The sequence below is a fragment of the Saccopteryx leptura genome, chromosome 3, assembly GCF_036850995.1.
Source record: "Saccopteryx leptura isolate mSacLep1 chromosome 3, mSacLep1_pri_phased_curated, whole genome shotgun sequence".
Classification (NCBI taxonomy): Eukaryota; Metazoa; Chordata; class Mammalia; order Chiroptera; family Emballonuridae; genus Saccopteryx; species Saccopteryx leptura.
Genome location: NC_089505.1, coordinates 180,066,658 through 180,078,863, shown reverse-complemented (window position 1 = coordinate 180,078,863; position 12,206 = coordinate 180,066,658). Strand labels below are relative to the sequence as shown.

General features: G+C 44.5%; 1 protein-coding gene across 7 annotated transcripts; it reads left to right on the top strand.

Annotated features, from left to right (window-relative positions):
* Window positions 1–1,102: 1,102 nt before the first annotated feature.
* RPP40 (ribonuclease P/MRP subunit p40) lies at window positions 1,103–10,574 on the top strand. 7 transcript variants are annotated; one of them, XM_066376956.1, is made up of 10 exons: window positions 1,144–1,280; window positions 2,112–2,197; window positions 2,305–2,391; window positions 3,118–3,262; window positions 4,535–4,603; window positions 5,240–5,335; window positions 6,419–6,544; window positions 8,784–8,982; window positions 9,101–9,241; window positions 10,356–10,574. In XM_066376956.1, exons 4-10 carry the CDS (start codon window positions 3,175–3,177, stop codon window positions 10,552–10,554), a joined length of 918 nt encoding a protein of 305 aa, XP_066233053.1. In that variant the 5' UTR covers window positions 1,144–1,280; window positions 2,112–2,197; window positions 2,305–2,391; window positions 3,118–3,174; the 3' UTR covers window positions 10,555–10,574. The 7 variants fall into 7 exon arrangements, with proteins under 7 accessions (XP_066233048.1, XP_066233047.1, XP_066233053.1 ...); XM_066376957.1 differs by having other exon boundaries at window positions 2,278–2,391; XM_066376954.1 differs by lacking the exon at window positions 2,305–2,391.
* The last annotated feature ends 1,632 nt before the right edge of the window (window positions 10,575–12,206 follow it).

Genomic DNA, 12,206 nt, shown 5'->3' with positions numbered 1-12,206 from the left:
CCACCCCCTCCTTCCTCTCTGTCTCTCTCTTCCCCTCCCACAGCCAAGGCTCCATTGGAGCAAAGATGGCCCGGACGCTGGGGATGGCTCCTTGGCCTCTGAGCCTACAGTCCTGAAAGGACATTTTAAAGGGGATCTTAAAAGTGATACTAAAGGCGTCTGTAAGGCCAGTAGCTGCGGCCATCATCACAGCCCACTGGCCCATGCAGGTTGGCATTTGAATCGGACAGACAGTAATGATACAACGGAGCCAAAAACTGGTGGGCCATTACCTTTAATCCTAGCTTGCACCGGTGGGCAAGTAAAAACACAGACTAGGCTCCAAAACCCACTCATTCAGTGTTCACAAAGCTACTGACTTATCTGAGTTTTCTAGAATCAAAGGTTTCTAGCTCACTAGTCTTATTCACCTCTGTTCCCCATCTCCTTCTCTCTGCACAAACTCTGCACAAACTGGCTTTTCCCTCAGCATTCTGCCATCTTGGCTGCTTCTCCTCTCCTCCACATGGCCTTTATCTGCTCTCCTCTCTGCTCTCTCCTCTAATGCTAATCTTGGGAACCGAGAGAGAGCAAGCTCCCGGTCTTCCCCACTTTATAGTGTAGAAATCCAAACCTTTAATCCAATATACAAACAAGGAAGTCTCTGATACAAAGTCATTTATCTGAGGCATAATGGGATTGCTCATGAGAGTGCACCACCCCACATCAAAAGGGGTGGGAAAGGCTTAGTCCTAAAACCAAGCCCCAGGCTACCAGGATCCTGCCTGCCCATGGCCCACCCCCAACACATATTAATATATAACCATGCCCATCCCAAGCAAGGGCAACTAATATCACCTGGGCGGCTTCCACATGGTCAGCACCATCTTTAACAAAGTGAGCATAATATATTTTATCTGCTCAACAGAGGGCATGGCCAGAAAAGTGGCTTTAAAAAGGCAAGTTCCTAATAGGTTCCCAGGTATTTAAGTTTTAGGCACCGAATTTAAGGTGTCTGGTATGCATTAATAAGCTTCTGCCCCGCCTCCTAGGTGGGCCTGCCCTGCTAGCCCCACCCCCAGATGGGAGGTGCCTCCACGAGGGAGGCGGGGCGGGCCGAGGCTGCGCCGAGGGGCGGCGGAGGCGGCAAGCTCAGGGAGTTCTGCGTGAGGGTGAGTATGGCCACCCTACGCGGGCTACGAGAGGTACCCCGGCATTTGCTAGTCTGCGAGAAATCCAACTTCGGCCACGACAAGTCACGCCACAGACATCTTGTGGAGACGCACTATCATAATTACAGGGTGAGTCGGGCCGCCTGGGCTCGCGGGCCGTTGAGACCCACGCTCTGGCGTTGCGGGGGGCGGGGGGTCCCTCGCCGGGTATCCTCGCCGGGTATGTTGGAAGATGTAGTCTCCTAAGCGCTGGGAACTGCAGGACTACAACTCCCAGGATGCGCCGGGCGCGGGTCGGGGTGCCCGGGCCTGTCCTAAAGCTGCTAGCCGGTGACTACAGTCCTATCCCCGGCCCAGGTTTAGTGCACTCTGAGGAGGGACTCTCGGGGGACAAGGCCGGGACTGGGGACTTAAGAGAGCATGGCAGCTGCGTAAGGCAGCCGCCGGCTGGCCTCGTACAACTCGCGACTGCCCCAAATCGAAGCCAGACTGCTTGCCGCCTCCTCCCCAGCACCTAATTCCTTCTCCCGTCCGCGTGTGGGTCTGCGGAGCACCGTGCCGAGTGCAGGCCCGGGGCACTGCTGGCTTCTCTACACTGCTATGGGAACTTTCTGCTGGGCGTGCTGCCCTCTGTGTCCTCCGGACACAGCGCGCTTCCAACTTGGAGAAATCCGCTGCGGCGGCGCTGCTAGCAAAGCAAGGCCATAGCGGGTTGGTAATTTTGTTGCTTCTTGAAAATGTCACCTCGTGGAATGACTTCGCAGTTGTGAAAAGTCGAGGCCTCGATGAGATTAATTATTGGTTTATCCAGGATTTCCTGAAAGGAGGGAAGAACAACCTAAATTCCCGGTCCCGTTGAATAAGGCCGTTTTAACCAACCCATTGAAGTGGCTCAGCCTCCAAAAAAATAATGGCTTAAGCCTTTAGCACTTTAGGTTGATCAAACTAATCTTGACTCAGGCCTGACTGGACGATTTCTCAACAAGTGGTGACCCCGATCCTCGGGAACAGACTGGGGTTCAAGCTTTGGGAGAGCGATTTTCAAGGTATGGAGTACTTGGGCAACACGTGAAACCGTTAGGTTTGACATCTCCACTTCTGATGGCAAGCTCACTGCTGACAGCAGGCGGGCATGTGTACCTTAACTCGCCAGGTCCACGCAGGATTTTCCTGTCCATGAAATAGAGATCTAGGACACTTCTGCTTCCACGTGACCAATTGCTAAATTGATTCTGAAAGGGTACGTTCCTTATGAGCTTGGTACAAGGATAAACAAATATAGAAATATTCAATTGACCTATATTCCCATAAAATGTAATTGGAGTAGTAAATGAAACAGGACATAAAACATATTTCTTATTTACAAAAGTTAAGATATTAACAAGACCTTTCCATTAAAGTGTTTTTTTCTTTTTGCTCATTCTCTCTGTGGTACTGTATGCTTGAATACAAAAATGAAAATTTTGAATTGTCAGATTTTTCTTTTTCTGGATTGGTAAGTTAGTTTATATAAGAATTTTGTAGAGCCTGACCAGGCGGTGACGCAGTGGATAAAGCGTCGGAATAAAGTGTCGGACTGGGATGCGGAAGACACAGGTTCGAGACCTCGAGGTCGCCGGCTTGAGTGTGGGCTCATCTGGTTTGAGCAAAAAGCTCACCAGCTTGGACCCAAGGTCGCTGGCTCAGGCAGGGGGTTGCTCGGTTTGCTGAAGGCCCACAGTCAAGGCAGTTATGAGAGAGCAATCAATGAATAACTAAGGTGTCGCAACCAAAAACTGATGATTGATGCTTCTCATCTCTCTCTGCCCCTCTCTCTGATTCTCTCTCTATCCCTGTAAAAAAAAAAAAAAGAATTTTGTAGAAATCTATGGAGAAATAGCAGCCTTCGTGATAATGTATCATTCCTAAAAACCTGAGTGTTGATCTACATGAAAATAAGACCTGTTCACATTACACATTCCAATAGGTTTCATTTCTGATTCCTGAATGTGGGATACTATCAAAAGAACTGAAAAACCTGGTCATGGAAACTGGACCCTATTACTTTGTGAAGAATTTACCTGTTTATGAGTTAATTACACACAAATTCATCAATACCTTTGTGAAGAAAGGTAAGGAAAACTATGTAGTGGCTATGAATGTGGCAAGACAAGAAGTGTGGTCAGATCACATCAGAATGCAAGGGTTTTCGTTTTACAGAGGGCCTGTGGAGACAGTCTGTTATCAAAGGCTGGCGACCCTCTTCCCTCTCAGAATTCTCATCCAGTTTCTCCTGCTCTCCTAAGGTGGTGGTTTTGGATGACACTTGTTCACAAGTGTTGGGTGGGGAATGTTGTAACAAAAGGGTATTCCTTGTAACAACGGTTAATGAAGAGGCAAGTCTTTTGGTCCATGTATTTAGACACAGTGCTGTTGGGTCTGTGGCTGCAAGAGCGCTGTGCTCCCAGTTTCCCCACAACAGCTGTCTCAGAAGATTGCTTTCCAGAGGCCCACACAGCAGCTGGCCACTGAGCCCTGTTCTCGCTGTGGTTTCATGCCTTCTGCTCAGATTTTATGACCCTTGCCTTCTTCTGCTCATTCCTGTTCATATCAAATGGGTTGATTGGTTTATTCCAATTGTTTCCTAGAAGCCACTTGTTTGAAACTATTTCAGAAAGTTTTTAGGGATCCCACCCTCACTATGTAAATAAGTTACTATACTCATAAGTAAGCCACTTACTTATCTTATTGTAGGACCCTTGTCCGTCCTCTCCAGTGGAGCTCTAAAGAATCCTAGTTACTTGGAGCTCCTCTCATTCTGCTGTTGCTGGGCTGCTTATGAAGCTGGATGTCTTGTCTTTGGTCTCATTTACATTATTCCTTTCATCTGTTTTGAAGCTTTGAATAGTGTGGACCCAAGCCATACTAGGCATTGTTACATATCTCATCCAATTTAAACCCTTGAAACAAATCTATGAAATGGGCCTATGATCCCCATTTTACAGGTGAGGAAATTGAGTCTGGGAGAGATTAGCAGCTTTATTAACATTATACAAGTTCCTGGTACATTTTGAATCTCAGCCTGGAACTCTGCCTTTCAGGTGTGTACACTTACCTAATATTCTACTTTGTGCCTCAATGCCAGCATCCGCTAAGACACACGTCCCATCTTTAGTCCTTTTTCTGCTTGATGGTAGTCACCTTGCACAAACAGGTCTCGGGCAGGGGATTAAACTAACTGTGCTTGGCCTTTCCTGTACTTCAGATTAGCATTGGCAGGTTTTAGGTTTACTGAGTGAGCTGGAGCAGTAATCTCAAAGATTTATTGTCATGTAAAAATAACCCACTAACTTTTTGCAGGTGTGATTTTTTTTCATAATGTCTCCTTTGGGCTCCCAATACAGGTTTGTGCTCTGCACTATCTTACAATACAAATATTGATGAAGATAATACTGCTGCTCTGCTGCCAAATGGTAAGAACACTACTTTTTTATTCTTTCTTTAATTAAAAAATAAATGCATACTGTTAAAAAAAATGTCTAATCATACAAATGTAGATGGGGTGAAGGCTCCCCTTTCATCCTCCTTCTTCCAAACTTACTTTACTTCTTAGAAGGAACTGTTGTTCAGGTTGTGTTCATTCTCCTACACATTTTCTGTGGGTTTATAAACACATGTAGAGGTGCCTTTTTTTTTTAACATAAATTGCATTCTGTTACAATGTTTCTCAATTTGTTTTTTCCCAAGCTGTATATCGTAGACATCTTTCCATATCAGTGCATGTAATTCTAACATACTATTTTTAATGTCTTGATGATTTTTCAGAGAAGAGGGATATAATAACCTGTTTATTCCTTCTTCGGTAGAAATTTAGATAATTTTCTAGTTTCACTATTATAAACAATATCCTTGTATGTGTAATGTATAAACAATGCCTTTGTATTATAAATAACATGTGTGTATGTCTAATATCCTTGTATTATAAATAAAATCCTTGTATGCAATTTATTGCACTGATACCTAACTGCTCAATTTGCCTTGCTTTCTTTTAGTCATAGAACATAAGTCATATTTTGACATCTCTTTTATGGAAATTATTTTATTTATAGGGAAATTAATTTTATCACTGGATAAAGACACTTATGAAGAGACTGGACTTCAAGGTCGTCCATCTCATTATTCTGGCAGAAGAGTAATGAAATTTGGTAAATATTGTGCTTGTCCGTCAGATTCTAACAAGGTAGTCATCTTCTCATGGCGGTTTAAATTTAAATGTTTGAATTGCCTCTGTTCTCTTTGTTCAGAAGAAATATGGGGTTGTCTTGTCCTTAAAGTTTCTGGCTCAAAGGGCTCTCAATTGGACCTCAGGGAGGATAAGATGATGCTGTTTGTCCTCAGCTGTAGGCCGCATCCTATAAAGATCTTGGAACTGCGATGGTCCATTAGGTATTATGTTTTGGGTCAAAAATTCAAATTACAGCCCTGGCCGGTTGGCTCAGTGGTAGAGCGTCGGCCTGGCATGCAGGAGTCCCGGGTTCAATTCCCAGCCAGGGCACACAGGAGAAGCACCCATCTGCTTCTCCACCCCTCCCCCTTTCCTCTCTGTCTCTCCCTTCCCCTCCCGCAGCCAAGGCTCCATTGGAGCAAAGTTGGCCTGGGCACTGAGGATGGCTCTGTGGCCTCTGCCTCAGGCGCTAGAATGGCTCTGATTGCGGCAGAGCGACACCCCAAGATGGGCAGAGCATCGCCCCCTGGTGGGCATGCCGGGTAGATCCCGGTCGGGCACATGCGGGAGTCTGTCTGACTGCCTCCCCGTTTCCAACTTCAGAAAAATACAAAAAAAAAAAAAGAAAAAAAATTCAAATTAATGAACCTAAGGTAAGAGTCGACAACTTCTTAATAATGAGCTTCCTTTGGGCTGCCTGCCTAGGTGGTGACAAGCAGAAATGCACTCACGAGTGAGGAGGTGTTGTTCTGCCAGCACTGTCTGGCGTGAGCAGCAGTAGCGAAGTTTGCCACATCCAAAGGTTGATTGGAGTTGACTCTGCCCTTGGTCTTTGACCTGGGAAATATATGAATTTTAAAACATCTGTTATTAGTTCCCAATGCTAGAAATGCCCATTAAAGGCAGAATTTTGATTGGTAAAATAAAGAGTGTAAGAAGAATAAAATAATTTTTACTATCCATAAAATTTCTAAAATTTGTGGGTTTTTTCATCTAATACTTTTCCCACCCAAGCTCTTTATATATGAATGAAATATTTATTCCTGTTTCCATTTTTTTAAAGTTATTTCCATTGATTTGATGGACTTATCCTGTAAGCCGCATTCTAAGAAGTATGAAAGAATATCTTGGTCCTTCAAAGAAAAGAAGCAATTGAAGTTTGATTTTCTTTTGGCTTGGCACCATCCAGGTAGAAAGAATAAATTATGAAATAATACTGTGATTTTTAAAATCTAATTGTTAATTAAAGTAATGGAGGATTGAGTGGTGATTCATCCCCTTGGTCAGGGATCTTCTGTACACGTACATGGAGACATTATTAAGGAAGCTGCTTTGGCGCCTCTCACATCCCAAAGAACCGTAGTCTGTGGTGCAGCCCCTGCCCCCCTTCTCCTGGGGTTGTGTGTAGATCCAGAGACCCTGAGAGTGGCCCCTGAGCAGCTAACCTTTCTATTCTCTTCTTCCCTCCTTCAGCTTATCTCAAATAGCCTTGGCTGTAGTGTTTTCAAATAATACCAGTTATAGTCATATAATACCAGTTATAGTTATATACATATATAATGCTTATTCATTATTGCATGATGATACTCAGGCATGCCATTAGAGATTAGATTAAATTTGTTGCACTTTTTAATTGATTAGAACAATCAATTTTATTCAGAATTTGAGGTCATTAAACATGTTAATCTACTGAGAATTGCCATGTGCCTTGCTCCTTTTAGAGGTGTATTTTTGGCCCATCACAGGATTATAATGAGTCAGAACATCACAGTTCTGATGTGTAGGACTCTGTTTTGGAAAACAGGAAAGCACATGGGTCCAGTTTAGAAACATGCCCATGTCTCTGGCCCTTGTGGGCAGTTTCGGGTTGCTGAGTGCCCCAGGTTGCTCATGTGAGCCTTAGGTCTGCTTCTCCTTCTACTTATGGTAGAGATACAAGAGGGCAGAGAGATGGACTGACATTTCAGCCACCTAAAGTCTTCGTTGAGGACCATCTATGCATTGGGTCCTGGAGAGTTCCCTGTTCCCAAGTTCCCAGTTATTTCAAGGAATTGTCAGGGACTATAGATAGTCTGTGATTTTGCCCTATTTGCAAGCTAAGAAGGTAGCCTGCACTGTCTCATGGATGCTGGCAGAAGACATGAGTCAGACACAAAGGACTCAGTTACTCACTGCAGTATCAGTGACCAGAGTATCAACATTTACACCAGTCCACCAAGTCCCACTTCCTACAGGGCAATACACAGTCAGCTAAGTCCCACTTCCTACAGGGCAATACACAGTCAGCTAAGTCCCACTTCCTACAGGGCAATACACAGTCAGCTAAGTCCCACTTCCTACAGGGCAATACACAGTCAGCTAAGTCCCACTTCCTACAGGGAGGTACACAGCAGGCCCAGTGGTGCTGGCACACCCATGTTGCAGGAAAGGAAACTGGAGCTTAAGGAATTCAAGTCTCTTACCCTAAGCAGTAAGCCTGCTGACCTGTGCCCTGGAGGGAGGGAGGAAGACATTGTTTCCATTAGACTGAGCAATATACAAGTCTGCCATTAGCTCTAGAGGGGCCACTATTCCTGTCATCAAGGCTGTTGGAAAATCCTGAGGATATTCTAGCTTATTGGGTTCAAAGACAAGCTTTAATTTGATTCTGTCATCATTTGGTTCCTCTTTTCTTTCTTTTATACAGATTGTGTAATCAAAAGAAAAATGTATGAACAGCTCAGCCGTAGAGCATCAGCCTGGCATGTAAAAGTCCCGGGTTCGATTCCCAGTCAGGATATACAGGAGAAGCAACCATCTGCTTCTCCACCCTTCCCCCTTCTCTTGCTCTCTCTCTTCTCCTGTAGCCATGTCTCGAAGGGTTCGAGCAAGTTGGCCCTGGGCACTGAGGATGGCTTCATGGCCTTCCCTCAGTCACTAAAGTAGCTCAGTTGCTGAGCAACAGAGCAGTGGCCCCAGATGGGCAGAGCATCTCCCTGTAAGAGTCTGACAGGTGGATCCCAGTCAGGGTGCATGCGGGAGTTTGTCGCCTCCCTGCCTCTCACTTAATTAAAAAAAAAAAAAAATGAGAGATTGTGCAAATATGTTCCTTTTTCTGTAGAATTCACTAATTTTATTTGTGCATAAGTAATGCTTTTGGTCTTATTTAAGTTGAAATTTTCTTATTACAGCAAATGATGAAACTCATTGGGGGTGAATCAAGATATGCTTTTCTGGGGAAAGTTTGAAAGAAGATGAATGTTTACAGAACTTTGGCACAAGGAACTGAATACAACATAAATGATTTTAATTTGAATACAGCTTTGCCCATCTTCCTTCCATCTTACTTAATCCCACCTGCTCTGTAACTCTCAGATGGGATGGGCAGTTTTAGGGATTCACAGAACTTATGCACAATATTCAAATGGCCTTATATGGTTTGTTTTAAGGTGTAGAAGAATCAGTGATGATGTCACACTTTTCCAGTTACGGAATCCAGGAGCATCAGCCAAAAATAGCAACGAGCACTGTGTCAGACCTGCAGTGCCCTGTGCTGCAGAGCAATGAGCTCAGGGGCCGGCCAGAGGCATCCTGCAGCGCCAGCGAGCTCCTCGACTGGCTGGGCGCCATCTTCAGTCCTGCTGAGCTGTGCGTGAACAGTGCCTGGGGCTTGGAGGGCTCCGGCCCGTGGTTTTAATAGGGGCTGAATACTTTGAAAGTGATCATGCAGTGGATATAAATGTGTTTTCTTTTTTTTTTGTGACAGAAATAATGAGCCTAATAATTTCATATCAACTTATTGCTGTCCTCAGCCAAGCACAGTGTTGGCGAAAGCTTATTTGTGTACAATCACCGGTTTCATACTTCCAGAGAAGATATGCCTCCTGTTGGAGCAGCTGTGGTATGGGCACGTATTGCCTTTTTCATCTTGCTTGTTTGTGCCAGCGTGACATTTTAGGAGCAGTGCTACTGTTTCAAATGTCAGCATCCTGTCACATACATTTCCCTTTTTCTCCCTTGCTTGGGCCCACAGTATAGTAACATCATCTTAAACAACATAATTATACTCCGTGATAGGAAACTCTTATCTCCACATACTTGTCCTTATGGAAGGACAGATATCAGAGCTTAACTGTGCTTCTTGAAAACAGCTGCTTGTTTTTCTTGTTCTGCTCCCAGCTCCCCACCCCTACCCCTGATCATTTGATGCAGTTGAAGTTATAATGTCACTTAGGAAAATAGCAATACTGTACGAAAGACGTCTGTTTTAAATATTAGAGTTCTGCAAAATGTCTTTCTTTTGAATGGGGTGTGCAAAACAGGAGTTAACCATCTCTGAGTCCAATTCATGTCTAAGATCAGTTCCAGCTCTAACATCCTGTGAGTCACGGCATTCGTAATATGCCAAGGATTGTATAAAGTAACATTAGTTTTTTCACTTTGAGAGATACTGTATAAATGAGTACTACATTATATCTAATGTTAAGAAACTCAATCCCACACAGAAAGGTCTACAAAGTAAGCAAAATGTGTTCTTGGTCTTCACTTTGAAAATGTCTTGAGATTGAAGTTTTGAGAGATTTGTTATTTAAACCAAGCATTCTTTTTACATTTATTAGTTTAGTACTTGATTTTCTTCAATAATAAGACTTAATTTTTATAATCTAATAAATTATCCTGTGGTGTCTCATTTAACAGAGACTGGAAACAGAACTGTTAAGACAGGGAGACTTTCCTTAGACATTTTGGGAGGGATTTTTATTCTTTGAATCTCCCATGATCTTCCACAATGGAGGCAGGAAAAGATGAAGTTTGTTTTGTGCATTTTATTTTGGTTAACCTTTACTGATTTTGTAATACACTGTCAGGCATTTAATTTGCATCTCCTAATTTTTATAAATAAAAATAAAGGTTAAGCTTCATTGGAACCTCAGAAATATCACTTAACCTAGATAAGTTAAAAAAAAAAAGTGAACATTTCTAATTCTTTCTGTTTGTTAAGAGTTATCTTTCTCTTTCAGTCACTATTTTGATGAACCAAAGTTAGCTCCTTGGGTCACGTTGACTGTTCAAGGCTTCTCAGACAGCCCTGTTTCATGGAGAGAAAATGAACACGGTTTTCACAAAGGAGGAGAACATTTATACAACTTTGTGATTTTTAATAATCAAGACTATTGGCTTCAGATGGCTGTTGGAGCAAATGATGACTGTCCACCATAAAAATACAAAATTTATAATCATGTTTGTCTATGTTTATGCTTCTGAGATTTTTTAATGGTGAAAGGACTGTGTGTTCATTCAGGCTTATGTGATGGGATGTTCTCAGATAAGCATCCATCAGCAATCTGCTCTGATGGATTGCTGGGGCCTGTCACCAGTGGCTAGATCACAGCTGATTTCTCCCTGTTGACATAAGCACAGCAGTATGAGTTACTCCATGGTAGAGTGAGCCACGACGAGGGGTTAAGGGAGCATCGGGTAAGGTGTGTACTCTAACTCAGGGACATTGTAAGGCTGGTGGTTGAGACCAGGCAGGTTCTCACTGAATTCAGGAAGACAATAGAGGAACTGCAGAGCTGGAAAGCATCAGGCCATTGCTGTTTATTGGAGGCTCATAAAGACAGGCGACCAAATAAACAATAAAAGGAAAGGAGCTGATAAACGAAAGAAAGTATGCTAGTCACAGTAAGGGCAAAGGAGCAAAGAAAACTACCCCTCCCAGTGGCAGGAGAGCGATCTGGGAGAATCACTGCCCAGGGAAGCACCCACAGCCTTACACAGACCACACACACTGGGCGCTGCTATGCACCCACACACCAATCAGGCAAAGAGCTTGCAGCCGGTAAACCCATGGGCAAGCCTAACACAGCTGTTTTCCCCACATCCCACCCCTTTGGGGTTGCTTCCCTCACAATCTACGTAACAGGTTTCTTCCACGATGGTCCCTGTGCAGGGAGTGAGGTACATTACATGAACAGAAACAGTACAGACTACAGAATTACAAAAACAAGCTGTGGGCGAAATGAGAGTGGTCCTCAGCACCAAGAGAGGCAAATCTTTCCCTTCTGGCAGAATCCAGGCCAGAGTTCTGTCTCACAGTAGCAGGTACCAGAGGCTGCCCCAGATGGGCATTCCAAACCTTATTGTCCTGCTCACCAGGATCTGCTGGTTCTGTGTGCAGCAGAATGGGAGAACTCATTATGGGCCATAGAGAAATTACAAAGAGCCCTTCATAATGCTGTCTCCCTAAGCACTCAAGGGATAATACACTTCTGCCTTAGATGGCCAGGTGCTGGTTGTCCGGTGAGTTAACTGAAGGTCCTCCTCTAGCCCCCTACCCCACAGTGCCAACAAGGCCACCCTAGTAGGTGGGGTTCCTGTACAGTCCAGGGCCATGTCCATTGAAGCTGTTGGCCTTTAAGGAGGACTGTTGGGGCAGGCAGGAGCACATAGCCCTGCTGTCTAAAGCCCAGCTTGAGCAAAGCGCCCTTGGTGCGTATCTGCAACTGGATGGGAGCAGTGCCCAATGCAGGAGGGCCTCCATTGGAGCTGCCTGCCCCCAATAAAGGTCTCTCATTCAAAGTCTGGAGTACTGTCCACAAGTGGCGTGTCCATCCAGTAAGGGAGCTAGAGCCCCCTTCCTGTCGCAGTCCCTGCTTTAAGAGTCCATTATACCGCTCGAGGATACCAACAGCCTGTGGGTGGTAGGGGACATGGTAATTCTAGTCTAACCCTAGGTCTTGAGCCCACTGCCTCATCACAGAAACTGTGAAATGGGTACCATTGTCACTTTCAAGAACCAGGAGCAGCCCATACTCAGCACTCAGGTGGTCCAGAACCTGTATGACCGCCCTTTGGTCTGGGTTACGGGC